General features: G+C 39.6%; 1 protein-coding gene across 1 annotated transcript; it reads right to left on the reverse strand.

Annotated features, from left to right (window-relative positions):
* Positions 1-816: 816 nt before the first annotated feature.
* On the reverse strand, positions 817-14,386 carry plat (plasminogen activator, tissue). The gene is made up of 15 exons (XM_077600887.1): positions 14,267-14,386; positions 9,932-10,020; positions 8,699-8,822; positions 8,421-8,555; positions 6,870-6,980; positions 5,427-5,601; positions 4,191-4,282; positions 3,943-4,117; positions 3,788-3,873; positions 2,811-2,885; positions 2,528-2,732; positions 2,315-2,451; positions 1,297-1,437; positions 1,075-1,223; positions 817-984 (listed from the first exon to the last, which is right to left on the reverse strand). Exons 2-15 carry the CDS (start codon positions 9,986-9,988, stop codon positions 817-819), a joined length of 1,830 nt encoding a protein of 609 aa, XP_077457013.1. The 5' UTR covers positions 9,989-10,020; positions 14,267-14,386.
* Positions 14,387-15,203: the final 817 nt, after the last annotated feature.

A 15,203-nucleotide genomic window follows, 5' to 3' on the forward strand; every position in this document is an offset into this window, starting at 1 on the left:
GGTTTGTTGCCGGGTACTCTGGTTTACTTCCACATCCCCAAAACATGCAGGAAAATGAATGAATGAATTTAAACTAAAAATATAAAGACAGAAAATGAATGAATGAATTTAAACTAAAAATATAAAGACAGAAAATGAATGAATGAATTTAAACTAAAAATATAAAGACAGAAAATGAATGAATGAATTTGAACTAAAAATATAAAGACAGAAAATGAATGAATGAATTTAAACTAAAAATATAAAGACAGAAATTGAATGAATGAATTTAAACTAAAAATATAAACACGGCAGAATATTGTTTGAATATTTATTGCGTTTTACATGACATGATTATATAACAATCATTTATATACAGTACATGTACGGTCAGTTTCCATAAAATACACATAAATATTAAATAATTACAAACAACTATAAAAACGTTTTTTGTGGGTAATACAAACAATCTGTATATTGACAAACAGTTTCCTAACATATTTTGAAATGTAATAATACACATTATGCTGTACATCTGCTGGGTTCTCCCCATGTGTCTATGTTCAGCACCCCCAAGTATAAAAGTGTGAAAGTTGGCAGCATCTGAACCAGCAGAATTTTTTCTTGCATGATCAACATGCAAGTTTATTGAGCCTTTTGTAGTGCGAGTGGTGCCAGCCATTCTTCCCCTCTCCGTTGTAACATCTTTCGCACGGGACCCTCAAAAGCAGGAAGTGAAGATCAGGGAGCCACGGTGAGCTCGTCCTTCAAATTCTCGGAACAGTACTGCTTTCATCAGTTACCATTTGCATTTAAAAACAACGCACGCCATCATCCTCAGACCGCGTTGTCCGCCATTTTGCCTTGGATCCAGTTGATGTAACGAGTGACACGCGTGTACACGCCAGGTTTATCTCTCTGCCCGCACCCGTCACCCCAGCTGATGACGCCCATTAGTGTCATTTTGTCATTGTTGCGGCAGACCAGAGGCCCACCGGAGTCTCCCTGAAACGCCATTCAAAAAAATGTTGAGAATCACCAGATCCAAGTCAATTTTGCAGCAGAAAAGCATTTCGACTTGTAACGGCGTCTCACCTTGCAGGCATCATCCAGGCCTCTGGTGTCTCCAGCGCACAGCATGTTAGGAGTGACCGGACGCCCAGAAAGCACATCAGGGACACAACGCTCTCTGGGCCACAGGCGAACGAAACCCCTCTTGACACGCTCAGAATAATGAGCAGAAACTGTGGAAGACACATTGTGAGTTGTTTATCAGCGTGCCACACTCAAGTGAATGTGGGAGAAGGGTTTGCGTACATTCTGAGTCTTTCCCGTAGCCCGAGATTTCACACTCGGTCCAGTCGGCCAGAACGAGGCCCGATTCGGGAAGACAAGCGGGGAGAACCTCTGGAGAGTTGATGGCACACGCGCCGATGTCTGATTTGAGCTTCAACAGAGCTGTGGAAAATGTTGCATGTTTTTTATTTGATCAGAAACCAAGAACAAACAAAAATTGAAGTAAAAATAGTTACATGGAAACAACGGACTATATCTGTGATCTGTTAATGTAACATTGACATTTTTTGGAATAACTATAGCCCAATTTTTAAAAAAATAAGGCGCTTTCGGGCGGCCAGGTGGAGCGAGTGGTTAGCGCGTCGGCCTCGCAGCTATATGGTCATGGGTTCAAAACCAGGTCATGTCCATCTGTGTGGAGTTTGCATGTTCTCCCCAGGCCTGCGTAGGTTTCCTCCGGGTACTCCGGTTTCCTCCCACATTCCAAAGACATGCATGGTAGGCTGATTGGACACTAGAAAATTGCCCCTAGGTATGGGTGTGAGTGTGCATGGTTGTCCTTTGTCTCCTTGTGCCCTGCAATCGGCTGGCCAACGATTCAGGGTGTACCCCGCCTCTGGCCCGGAGACAGCTGGGATTGGCTCCAGCACCCCCCGCGACCATAATGAGGTAAAGCGGTTCAAAAAATGAGATGAGATGAGAAGTTGCACATGCGTATTAGTCGGCCAAACTATGAAAAAAAATGTGAATTATAGTCCAGAAAATACAGTATGTGCAATTAATCAATCTGGATTGACACATCAATTAGTTTAGCACAAACTAAAAAAAAATACTGAAGGTCGCCATCATTTCAACCATAATATTGTTTGAATCACATATCCGAAAAGTTTCAGCAATAAAATTGTAAAAATACTCATTTATAATTTCTATTGCTTCAAGTGAAATTTTAATGATTCTGAATAAATGCCATTACGACCGAAATCATTGGCCGCCGTCTCTCCCGCACCGATGAGATACCCTCATTGATAAATGTACCCACCTATGTCATTGTCAAACGTCTCATTGTTAAACTTCTCATGGATCCAGTAGTTGTCAATGTTGAAAATCTGCTCACTGCTTGAATTCTGTTTGCGAAACGTCCTGCCCAGAATGACCTGCAACCTTGAGGGCTTATCCCTGCGCCAATGAAAACACCTGTTACCGTCACGCGTGCTAAAGGGCACGTGTCAGAAAGGCGCGTAGTCATACTTACATGGCTCCGAAACAGTGTGCGGCAGACAGGACCCAACAGGAGTCGATGAGAATCCCTCCACAGCGGTGAAAGTGTTTGCGCAGACGAGCCTGATAAACATTGATGGCGGCTTGCCAGGGCTGCTCCGTAATGTCGCTCCCCCGACCGCCGAACATGCGGAAAGCTGGCCGGTTCAGGGTGTTGTCCAAACGTTGGCCGCATGACCCTGAAGACGGGACGGAAGCTTTGTGAGATGGTATTTCAAACAACGCAACCTGACCACAGAGTCGTACTGACGTCATACCTCGGTTGTCATTGGTGGTTAAGGGGCCTCGAGGGCCCACGGGGGTGATGGCTGGACGGGAACTTAGACGTGTCGCTGAAAAAGTGGGGAACAATGCCAGCAATTTCAAAAAGAGAAACCAATAGTAAGTTCAAAGAGGATGGTGTCGCTTGTCTCATGGTTTGTTGTCACGCTTGTCATAAATCGACCAGCAGAAGGGGATGTATTGAAATGATCAGAATTTCAATCGGAAAAAAAGCTACCATACTACGTCTTATTTTCACTCACAGTCCTGGAGTCAAGAATTCGATCCCTGGTTAGCCCTCACTAAGTTAGCATGTTCTCCCCAAGCTTGCGTGGGTTTTCCCTGGGTACCCCGGTTTTCTCCCACATTCCGAAAACATCCATGCTATAGGCTGATTGGACACTCTAAATTGCCCCTAGGTATGAGTGTGAGCGTGAATAGTTATCCCTCTCCTTGTGCCCTGCGATTGGCTGGCCACCGATTCAGGGTGTCCCCCGCCTGGTGCCGGTAGTTGTCTGGGATAGGCTCCAGCACACCCCGCGACCCTAATGAGGATATAGCGGTTCAGAAAATGAGATGAGATTTTAAAATATACACCCAAGTATTCTCCCTTAACTGCCATTGACAGTTATAGACAACAAATTGATTTCAACTATGGAAGGCCGGCATCAAGTGATCATGTTTCACTCCCATTGATGGCAATAGGTGCAGAAGGTCTCTATGTGTGGCCAATGACTGACTGGCGACCAGTCTAGGGTGTAGTCTGCCTTTGGCCCAAAGTCAGCTGGGATTGGGCTCGAGAACCCATGACAAGGATAAGCAGTGTTCAAAACGAATGAAGGTTTCGATAGATGTCTAAAAGATGTCTCGTTAATGGCAGCCAATGAGTTCATACATCAAAATAGTAAATAAATACATTTTAAAAAGCCATCGTTTTTTTAACCAGCAGGCTCACAAGTTCACAAAAACTCACTGCATTTAGGTACATCACAGAATTCCCAGGTTAACTGCAGGTTCTTGTAGGTGTGACACCACGGGCCTTCATCGCCATCAGGATTCCTGTCAGATCAAAAACTGTTGCGATCTGAAGCCAGATAGTTCACGTCGTGGCCATCCCGGCTTTCGTACCTGCAGTAGCCGTGGCTGCCCAGGCCCACTTCGGCAGCGTTGGAACTCCACGCGTTGTTGTGCATGTGCTTGACGGCCGGGGAGTCCCACGGGAGACAGCGGGCGCCACTCTTAGTGACGGACTCGGTCCCCCGATAGGTCAGACCAATCCCTCTCACGCATTCTTCGTATTTATCTGGTGCAAATCACTTGGGTTAAATGATATTCTTGTCTGCTCCACATTTCAGTCTTAGAATATGAGGTTTTACCATCTTCACACTTGGGCAAGGAACAGAACTCCCAGTTGATTTGAGTGCCTTTGTAAGTGTAACACCAAGGAGCACTGTCTTGTTGAGGGTTTCTAAGAGGAGAAAAATGATATGTTTTATGTGATTATATGTTAGATTAGATTAGATTAGAACTTTATTTCATCATGTATTCGGGAAATTTATTGGTTGCAGGACAGACACAGAAGACATTGTAGACCTAGGTTAAAAAAATGTCTTGATATGTTGATCATATGTATGATTATATGACTTATCAGATGGAACTCTGCAAGTAAAAATGTGAAGAGTGCATCCCAGCACTATCAAGTGAAATATTTTGAAATGTTATTTGTTGTGATGATTGTGAATTAACAGAACCTAGAATGCAAATAGTCAAGAAAAAGGTGTAAAACATCGTATAAAAAAAGGGATTTTAATATGAAATTTCGGTTGAGTATTTTAAAGCATATATTGGGTTTTAATTTGAGTTTCACTTATGGAATTTTAATAATTAATCTTTACTATTTTTTTCTTAATACTGAGAAGCAGTTTTAAATACTTTTTAAATACATTAGAATTTTTTTTTAAATAAATATATTTTTGAGGGGCAGTGGTTCTTTCACCCTACTTTGGTGGGGGCTGTTTGGGTTCGATATCCGCTCGGTGGCAGTGTGGTTATCCGTCTGTGTGTGCCCTACGACTGACTGACAGGCGACCAGTTTAGGGTGTGGTCTGCCTTTCCAGCCAAAGTCAGCTCTTATGGGTTCCAGCACCCCACGACCCGAAACAACAATAGGTGGTGTTGTTAAAAAAAAAAACATTTTAAAGGATAGCTTCAATAAATCTATCACATTCGCGTCTGTCTTTTGACTTGCAACTGGCGTCCAACCCATTTTAACCGGGAGGCTTGGCAGTGATCATTCATCCTACCAGTTAAAAAGGATTGGACATCTGTCGCCTTTCATAGCACTGAAACATGATCATTTACTAACATTCTTATCAGTTCAAATGGACTAGACGTCTATTGCCGTCTGAGGCTCTCAATGAATTAACGCTATATTTCCTTTGATGGATTTTCCTGTCCAAAAAAATGTACTGAGGTTCCCATGTCCAAATTATTTTCTTTTCACTGACTGTTTTTGTTTTGTTTTTTAGTTTTTGGGTGAAAGAGCCACAAAATCTTGCAAATGTAATAGTATATCAAATAACCCTTTCTTGCTTTATCTGCTGCTCACAAACCTGCAAAAGTTATGATTGCCCAGTCCAAGGCTGCTGGCGTCCATTCTTCTGGCAGTGAACTTCTTTCCCCTGAGCGCCGTGGCGTTCCAGTTGATGCACTCTGCTCCTGACTTGCTGATACTCCACGTGCCACGATAGGCATCCCCGTTTCCCACAACGCACTTCTCTTTGGTGTCTGGAAACATAATAACTCAGTGATTAGAGATGCCATCTGTTATCCTCTGCACTAATATCTCACTAATGAAGCCTATTTCCTGTTAAAGAACATTTCTTCACAGCATCCAAATGTTATCACACTGACATGACTTCCTTATTGCAGTGACAAATGAAACTCGATTGTGGACGTTTCCAGTGTAAACAGACTGCCTGTTGCCATCTTAACTCATTCAGCTCCATTGATGACCATGAACAGCCAAGCTATTTGAACTAGGAGGGTTGGCAGTAATCGATTAACGGCAACCATTTTTTTAGGTATTAAACCTGCAAGGTTTCCTTACTGGATTCTGACAATTGGAATTACAAACAAAAATTATTCTATTTATGGAGTTAGACCTTCATTAAGGTCATCCCTGTCTACATGATGTAGGAGTGTACGTAATTATTCCACTGAGAGGGCGCGGTTGTCTAACTGTCTCAGAAACAATTCATCAGAAATAATAACCTTCATACATTAAAGCTCGATGTGTGGTTATTGATGTTTGTTTTTACATTCATGAATCTAAACGTCATTATTTTCACGTTATAAGTCATTCATGAGAGGTCGGGTAGATTTTCGACATTTGATTGCGTTCAACTTTGTGGGGACAATTTTTGGGACGGGCAATTTCTGTTCCAGCATGACAGCACCTCGTTGCGAAAACAACTTCATTTATCATTAAGATTTGTTTTTGACTTTTTTCCTGGGACTCAAGCTGTCGCATGATTTGTTTATTTATTTATTTCATTTCAATGCAATAGAAGCCGTAAATGTCTACAATGAATTTAACATAATCTGGCAACCAGCAATTTACAGTATTTTCTGGACTATAAGTTATACCTGAGTATAAGTCGCACCAGCCCAAAAAATGCATAATTAAGAAGGAAAAAAACATATATAAATCGCACTGGAGTATAAGTCGCATTTTTGGGGAAATTTATTTGTCAAAATCCAACACCAAAAACTTACATGTAACCTTGAAAGGTAATTTAAAATAAAAATAAATAGAGAACAACTGGCTGAATAAGTGTACGGTATACTAAAGTTATATGACTGTCATGCCTGGTAATGTCAGTAACGACGTCACATATTAGGAGTTATTCCGATAGCATAAAGAACATGCTAACAAGTTTACCAAACTATCAGTTTCACTTCAAATCACTAAATCCACCGCCCCCGTGTCTCCTACTGTATAAATATGTATTTTTAAGTATTTGCATATGTCTTTTTTACTCAAGTACACTTACTAATTTCACACTGGGAGCCACTGAAACCTGGAGGGCACTGGCAAATGTAGTCCGAAGAGTACAAAGCCTCCTTGCACGTCCCTCCATTGTAGCATTGAGAAATGTAGCAATCTGGAAGTGAAAGAAAAGTTAGATGGACCGGATACGGCTACATAAAAAGTAATCCAAAATATACTCTAATATGTAATCGGATACAACACCTGTAATGTAGGAATGTCGTAACATAGGACAACAAAAGACGTCAATGCATTTTCATTTCAACGTATCGTTGAAATTATACACGGCATTAATGTTATGATGATGATACAGTGGATTAAAACATTATTACACTTGGTTTATCATCACTTCACGGCCATGGCGGAAAAATAGTTTCATACAATTGCCAGTCCGGTTGTCTATTTATTATTGTAAGAGGTCTAAGTGGAGCATAATACCCGCCGCGGGCTCAGCGCCTGCAGCCTGAGCTCACAAGTTGGCTGGCCGGATTGTGGTTAGGAATTGTCTGAGGGAATAGCGACCGACCATAAGTCACCGAATTCGTCAACGATGGAGCGCAATGGGACCACACAGTGTCAGACTAAACTTGGAAAAGTTCACAGCAAAGACGAGCGAGGCAACTTTAAAAAAATAATATGATGCTTGCAAAAGGTTAGTTGTGAAGTCAAAGAAAAAGAGACAGGAACAACCATTAGTAGGCTATTTTGCTAAAATCGCTTACAGAAAAGTCAGGTTTTTTTTGTGTTTCTCCATCTTTTACTTTGTTGTGGACGCCTCCTCCGTTTAGGGACTATTTTAGTCATTTACACACATGAAACATGTTTACAAAGTATAAAATTGCATCTTATTTGGTCACTATATTATCACATGAAGTAATTTTCACCATAAAAATAAAATAAAATAACCTGTAATTTGAGTTATTACATACTGTGTTTTGTTCAAAGGTGCGTATATTTACTTTGTATGACTTTTTGAGTGCAAAGTTTTCACCTTGCTAAAAGTGCTATTTAATCATTTTCTGCACCATTTATTTTTTACAAGGCACTCATTTAACTCATTGGTTGTTATTGACGGGGTTAGACGTCTGATCCATCTTGACCTCTGACCTCATAGATCACTGGTGTCAAAGTGGCGGCCCGGGGGCCAAATTTTGTGTGGCCCCAGAAAGTAAACCCTTAGTGACGATTTTCTATTTTATGATCAAGTTCAAATGAAGATTATAGATAAAGGGAAGATTTTCTGTTTATCTCCCTTTTAAATCAAGAATTGTAACTTTTTTCATCGGAAAATTTATTTTTGCAATTTGTGTTGGTTTTAGTTCAAAAAGCATTTTTTAACACCTGTGTTAGATCTATAACAAATTGAATACTTAGGGCTTTTGATCCAGTTCTTTTAATCTGATTTTATTTTAAATATTGAAATATTAGAACTAAAATGTTTCCTCTTTCCCCTTATATTTTTCCCTGTAAATAAACACACTGTCATAGATGCTGTAAAAGTTTTTGCATGATGTGATGTGAAAGTATTCTGGTGATGATAGTGCGTTACACTCACTGATAACAGGCACAGTGTAACAAAGTTCTCGTCCTCTTAACGCACAACGGCAAAACTCCACACGCTGTCCCCTCCATCGCAGCCAAGTGTCCCCATAACTACGCACGGCCGATGTCACACCATCCACACAACGTACTGAGAAAACATAAACATACAGTATATGCAAACAATCAACCAATGTGATTGGAAGGTTGAAATTCGGGATTGTTACGTGAGAGAAACTAAGGGTGATAATGTTATGAGAAAAGGCGAAAAAGAAAAAGAATGGCGGGGCTCACGAGAGGTGTCAAAGGAAGGTGAAGACTTCTGGATATGAATAATGAAAAGTGCCCTCCTGGACGTCTTCTGCTCAGGCTCACCTAGGTAGAAGCGAGTTCCTCTCTTGGAGCGGTGCAGCTCGGCCTGCAAAAGCACAAAAATGTACAAATGTTGGTGTGTATTGACTCATATCTTGCAGGTCGATTTGTATCACGATTCGATTTGATCCCGATTAATCCTGGTAATACACTTTGGTGGAAAAAAAATCATCAAAATGGACATATTAGTTGTATTACATAGTATTACATACATATCAATTTATTTCTGAAACCTCATTAAACACGGCCTTCATTATAGTATTTTCTCAATTTTTACTGCAGGCCTGCTGCTGTGCAAACCAGCTTTAATGCAAACCTGCTTATTTGAAGGATTCTAAATATGAAAAAAAATATCTGAAAGGAAGTACAGTGGTACCTCGACATACGAGTGCCCCGACATACGAGCAATTTGAGATACGAGTAAAGTTTCGGGAAAATATTTATCTTGAGATACGAGACAAATTTTGACATACGAGCAGACAGCGGACGCGAGAGGCTGCTCATAACAACATCATGGCCACTGTCTTTCTGGTCGCAACTCCCTCTTTGTAATCTACGAGCACTGGGCGGAGCGTTGCATTTTTTCAGTGTTTTTTTTCCCCGTTAGTCAGTGCGAATAGCGTATATACTACTTCTCGTTGGCAAGTGGCCGTGTGTTATCCTATTGTGAGGACATTTGTGTGCATAATTTTCTGAATATTTTGAAGGGAATACAAAAGCAAACAGCCTCCCAATAGGTTGCATCTGAAAGTCAGGGTGGAGGCGGGGCAAATAGAGCCAACCCTGGAGAAGAAAGGTATAAAAATGTCAAACTAAATTAGAATTAAGTTTAGTGTAAGGTTAGATTAAACTTATTTTTGAGTGGGTCTGCACCGTAATCCAAGTTCATTTACATTTGTTTATGTTATGTTACGAGTGTGTTGACATAAAAAAAAATATTTCCATGAAAACGGAAAAGATTAATTCAGAGGGATTTTGAATCGATACAAGAATCGTGCAAAGTAAAAAGTAATATATTGCAGAATCATTTTTTTAGTGGTTAGCATTGGGTTCAAGGCTAGTATAGGTCCCCCTGTTCAAAATGGGTTGTTTGTCTATCGGCAGCTAAGACTTTTAAATGAAAACTAACCAATACTGTGTTGTTGAAATACTTACACTGTCTGCTAGGTAGCAGTATAGAGCAGATAGGACCAATAAAAATATTCTGCTCATGGTGTTGAGAGTTTTTGGAACTCTTCTGTTCTCTGCAAACACAAAATGGAAGTGCATTAGATAGTCCACTTTTTTAAGAGTCATACGTGGATGGATAAAAAATCAATCAGGAAGTTGACTAATAGAGCGCAAGGGCCCTCGTTGAACCAATTCTGTGGAATTAAAAGCGAGGCAACAATTGCAGGAATAATATTTGGACAATTGTAACTCAAATTTAGCGTTTCCTTTGTTTCTTCCTTCCCGCATACCTACGCCTGTGTCCAAGGGGGATACTGGGAGGAAAGGGTGGGACAAGTCGGGGAAGTGTGGATTTGAATCACACAGGAAGTCATAAAAGTCAGGATAGTCGGATGAGTTGCGACTTTTCAATTTAGGATTTTATTCGTGATCATATTTGCATCACTCTGAAAAGTTGGTTGCAATTTTTACTACAGTTTGCTTAATCTCCAAAACACAACACTATGCTTTGCCAATGTTACTCAGGTCAAGTCAAAGTTTATTTATAAAGCCAATTTAAAAGAACAGTGCTATACACAAGATAAAAACAAATATAAAACAAACAAATAGTAAATTAAATGCAATATATCAACGATAACAACTTCAAAGACAGTAGGGCTTAATGAGCTCATGTATGGAGGTGCAAGATGGTTAAGCACTTAAAAAACAACTACTACTAAAAGACTTTTCAAATCAATAAGAAAGCCAATTACGGGAAAATAAAATACCGATATTTACAATAGTCCAGCATTGAGGTGATGAAATCCTTGTCGGCTGGGATGGGCTCCATCACCCCCAAAACCCTTGTGGAGATCAGTGGTTTGGATAATGAAAATATTACAAACTTTAAACGATTTATCTTGAGCTTAAATATGACCTGCATATGACAAATATAAATCTCTAATGAATTAAAACTTGTACAGTTGCCAGTTATTGTTTGCGTTTTAATGCCAATAACCAAATGGATCATCACAGTTCATAGCAACTAACACTAATTGATATCTCGCATTTAAACAGGGCTGTGTAGACTTTTTACACCAACACTACAGTCCAATACAACTTCCTCCTTATTCTTAGAACAGCAGCGCAGTTTAATTCAACAGAAAGAAGCAAAGAAAAATCTCATGTGTACTGTGTGTCAGCATGAGTCACGCAAGGGCAGGTTGTGCTGCTTGTTGAGATTTTTTTGAACTAAATGAAAAAAAAAAGAATCGATTCTCACTTCCTCCAGTCGGAATATAAAATGGTCTCATCATGTTTCCAGTCCTGGGAGACATCATATAATATTTCCTTCACCTTCCGAGTACATGAAGAAGCCATAAAGGTCATCGGTATAAAAACACTACTCTGGATGCCATAGCAACCGTAAGTCATTGAAGTACCCCAACCCCCAAGTTTATATAGCTGGTGCAAAACATACATGGTTGATCCCTTAATCTTGGGAATGTTTTTCTTTTTCTCTTCTGTCTGCCGACCCACCTTCTCTGCTTGACCAGGCGCATAAAAAAAGCGGTGTGTTTTCATATTAACAAGTCCAGACATTAAGACCAACCGTATGTATAGTACACCTATGTGTATGTATATGTATATTTATATATATATGTATGTATATTTATGTATATGTATATATATATAATATATATATTTCAGCAACCCGCTTATTTATTTATTTACTTATATATTTCTGTATGTATATATTTATTTATTTATTTATTTATTTATTTATTTATTTATTTACTTATTACCTATCTATTTATGTCTAAAATGTCTTTTCCTGTGTCTGTATTCTCACCCTCTTGCTACTGTGACAATGAAATTTCCCAAATACAGGATGAATAAAGTTATCCAATCCAATCCAATACGCACCCACACATAAATTTAATTCAATTAATTAAATCAGATCTTCTCCCTTGCCTCTTAAAACAATCCCACTCCCACCCTTAAAAGCTTTCCAGCCCTTTTCGAAACCCCCAAAATGAACCCCACAAACTCACGTGTCAACAATCTATAGTTTCCACTTTGTTTTCCTTTTGTGCAGCTGTGCGGCTTAGCTGTCCCACCCGTGTCAGCTGAAAACATATGTTTCCTGCTTGAAAACTGGCTGTGAAACACATATCAAACTGTGCAACATACAAACACACTCGCATCAGACATGAACATATGTGGCTCACTCCCTTTTTTGGACGCGGTGATATCTCGTAGGCATGAGGCCCCGTTTGGACTCGATTCACAGCTTCGAAATGCAATTACAAGACTGTTTTTCCAAAGCTCGTAGACAAGAATTAGTAGTAGGACCCCCATTTAGTGACTGCTTAAAGAGTGCATTCAGTTTTTGTTGTTGTTATTGTGCACTGTGGTTAGGCTTTAAATCTCATTATACTTGTATAATGACAATAAAAGCATTCAATTCAATTCAATGCAGTTATTGCAAAATGTCTTTTCTTTCTTTGGGAAATCTGAAATGTGTTCCATTGTTAATGGAGCTTGACGATAGTGAGGTTTCTTTAGTAGGTCAAACAGAAGTGGAAGAAGTGAAACTATGTATATCTTGAAAGGATTAGACGCCAGACTGTGAGTCACGGTATCACCACATTTGTAGGGCAAACACGTGTGTTGTATAAGACAAAGACGCTCAGCAGTAGCTATGCAATTTGCGCATGGAAAGCCTTGTTGGAATTGCTGTGTTTTAACACTATTCTCTTGACTAACAAATCGCTTTTTGCAAGGCTTCATCAACTTTTTGCAAACATATTCTGCACATGAGACATTTTTGTATTCCACTAATAAAAATAAAATGTAGGATCCTAAAACGGTGAGAACGTCCAAGGAACGTACTTTCTAATTCGAGGATTGTACAAACATTAACTGCTAAATGAGGAACTAGGACAGGAAAACTATTGCACGGTGGGCATTGTGTTGCATTTACAGCCTTATTCTCTGCTCTGCACTTGCTTTTGTTCAGCAGATCATAACATGTTTTGCAACCTGCATTCACGAAAGCATCAGTTTGTTCATTGTTACTGAACACAAAGCTACAATACTAGATTCTATGTCAGAAAGCTACTTATCAGGCATTATTCATTCTTCACACTCACTCAGGGGAAGGGGATTGGTTCATGCTTCACTGCTTTGTAAAAGCCCCGTTCAACATAAAGCGGCATTGTTGCCTTCAAGCTTTCCCTCAGTGGGAGGCCTTCCAAATGGGAAAACATTCCCCCACACGGAGTGGCAGGTACAGAAAAAAGAATTGAAAAGATAGCTCCGTGGAAACAGATGAAAGGGAGAGTGAGGAGAAAGAAAGGAGAGAAATGCCACATGGGATAAAAATCCCTTGAGATCAGCATGAAGAGAATGAGTCGCCCTGAGTCATCCTATCTTCCAGAATTGGACTAAAACAGATGAACGCATTGATTGTACTTGTTTAGAACAGAATGTTTGAATTTTGTTGTTTTTTTGCAAGGATAGCATGATAGAGAGTGCCTTAAAGTTTTAACTTGCTGACTTTGTGAGTCACTCACATCATTAACGCAAATGACCACAGTGCCTGGAATGCAGATAGAAGCGCTACATTGGCTTAGCGTGCAATATTTGTTTAAAATGTGATTACACAGCAGAGAGAATACCAAAGAATTCAGCAGGGGGCTCAACTTAGACTCACTAGGAGGCTGTGACAATGTAATGTAATATTAATTAGTTCGATTTTTTTTTGAGGAACAAAATAGATCATTGTTGAGGTTGGATAAAAAGAACAGAAAAAAATCATTTAATAAGGTTTTCTTTCATGCATGTGTCAAGATTGATAGATGGATGGATATACATATTTGGACAAAAAAATGTGGAAATATTTTGTTGAAAAAAACGTCCAAGAGAGCGCAGTGACACTATTTTTTTTTTTAAACTTGCTATTTGCATGTATATTAAATCAGAACATGATTTGTACGATGCTAACAGAAAATCCCCTTCACCAAATGAAACAAATGGGGAAAATCACGGGTGATATATTATGATTATATTGTCCATATTATGCTTTAGATTTCATTTTTATTCACCCACATCTACATATATTAAAATGTAAATCAACATTTCTCAGATGAATTATTTGATAACTCATTAGACAGAATGAAATCTTTATGTAAAACAACAGATTCACACTGCAAATCCTGAGATTATTGATTTTTAGATCGCATTAGGTCACATTCTATGCAGGAATTATAATCATTAAAAAAAATGAACAACAAGATTCATTAAGGATGTGCATGCATAAAGAAAAGATGGTCTTACCAACAATTGAAAGATGATGCTGATGATGATGAGATTTTGGTTGAACGTCTCGCTTGTGAGCTGCTCTGGCGCTCGCTCTTACTTTTTATGGCTCCGTGTGGGGAGGAGAGGCATCGAGAGAGGAGGGTGAGGAGTGGAGAGGAAAGATGCAGCGAGGGGAGGAGAGGAGTTGTGACCTCAGCAGGGAAACGCTACTACTCGGCCGGCTGGATCATGACGTTTTTCTTTCGAAAGGGAGGGAGGGTCGCAGGCACAGTGGAGGCCCCACTTGAAATAAAAACAACTCTATCTCTTGACATTGACGTCAAAAATCACAAATGAATGTGTAGCATGGTAAGAAAAAGAGTCTTTATTTCATCTCCAGAGATTTCAAAGTCATCAGTATGACATGATAATCAAGTTATTTCAACATCATTCCCCACGGTCAGTCAACACAGATGAAATAATGATGTGATATTGGGTTGAGAAACTCTTTTCTTATTTGATTCCCGGAAGACAATTTTAGAGAGAAATGATGATCTGTTCGCATACTACCACAAAGTAGAAGTGAAAAGTGAAGATGTGCTTTATACCAAGGGGCAATTTAGAGTGTTCAACTAGCCTTTTGGGAATTTGGGAGGAAAGCAGACCACCTGGAGACAACCCAGGCAAGCCTGGGGAGAACATGCAAACTTCACACAGTGAGGACACATCTGGGATCGAACCCACAGCCCCAGAGCTGTGAGACCAACACATCATCCACTTCTCCACCAGGCCCACCATGTTTTTATTTTATTTTTTATAACTTATTCATTTTTAAAACTGTGTATATTAATTTAAAACACCCTTTTAATGATGAATCAATTGGCAAAGATTACAAACGTATATGATGTGAGGGGGAAGGTGTAAAGAATGTACAAATGCTGGCACGAAACTAAATAGCTAGCTTATCTGTTGG

Source organism: Stigmatopora argus, chromosome 5, assembly GCF_051989625.1.
Source record: "Stigmatopora argus isolate UIUO_Sarg chromosome 5, RoL_Sarg_1.0, whole genome shotgun sequence".
In the NCBI taxonomy this organism is placed as follows: domain Eukaryota; kingdom Metazoa; phylum Chordata; class Actinopteri; order Syngnathiformes; family Syngnathidae; genus Stigmatopora; species Stigmatopora argus.

Bases quoted from the DNA above. Each gene is read 5' to 3' on its own strand.
- plat (XM_077600887.1), bottom strand. From the start codon at position 9,988: ATGAGCAGAATATTTTTATTGGTCCTATCTGCTCTATACTGCTACCTA. The intron at 1,438-2,314 runs GTGGGTACATTT...CATTTTCCACAG, and splicing joins GACGTTTGACAATGACATAG to CTCTGTTGAAGCTCAAATCA. The intron at 985-1,074 runs GTGAGACGCCGT...ATGGCGTTTCAG, and splicing joins GCCTGGATGATGCCTGCAAG to GGAGACTCCGGTGGGCCTCT.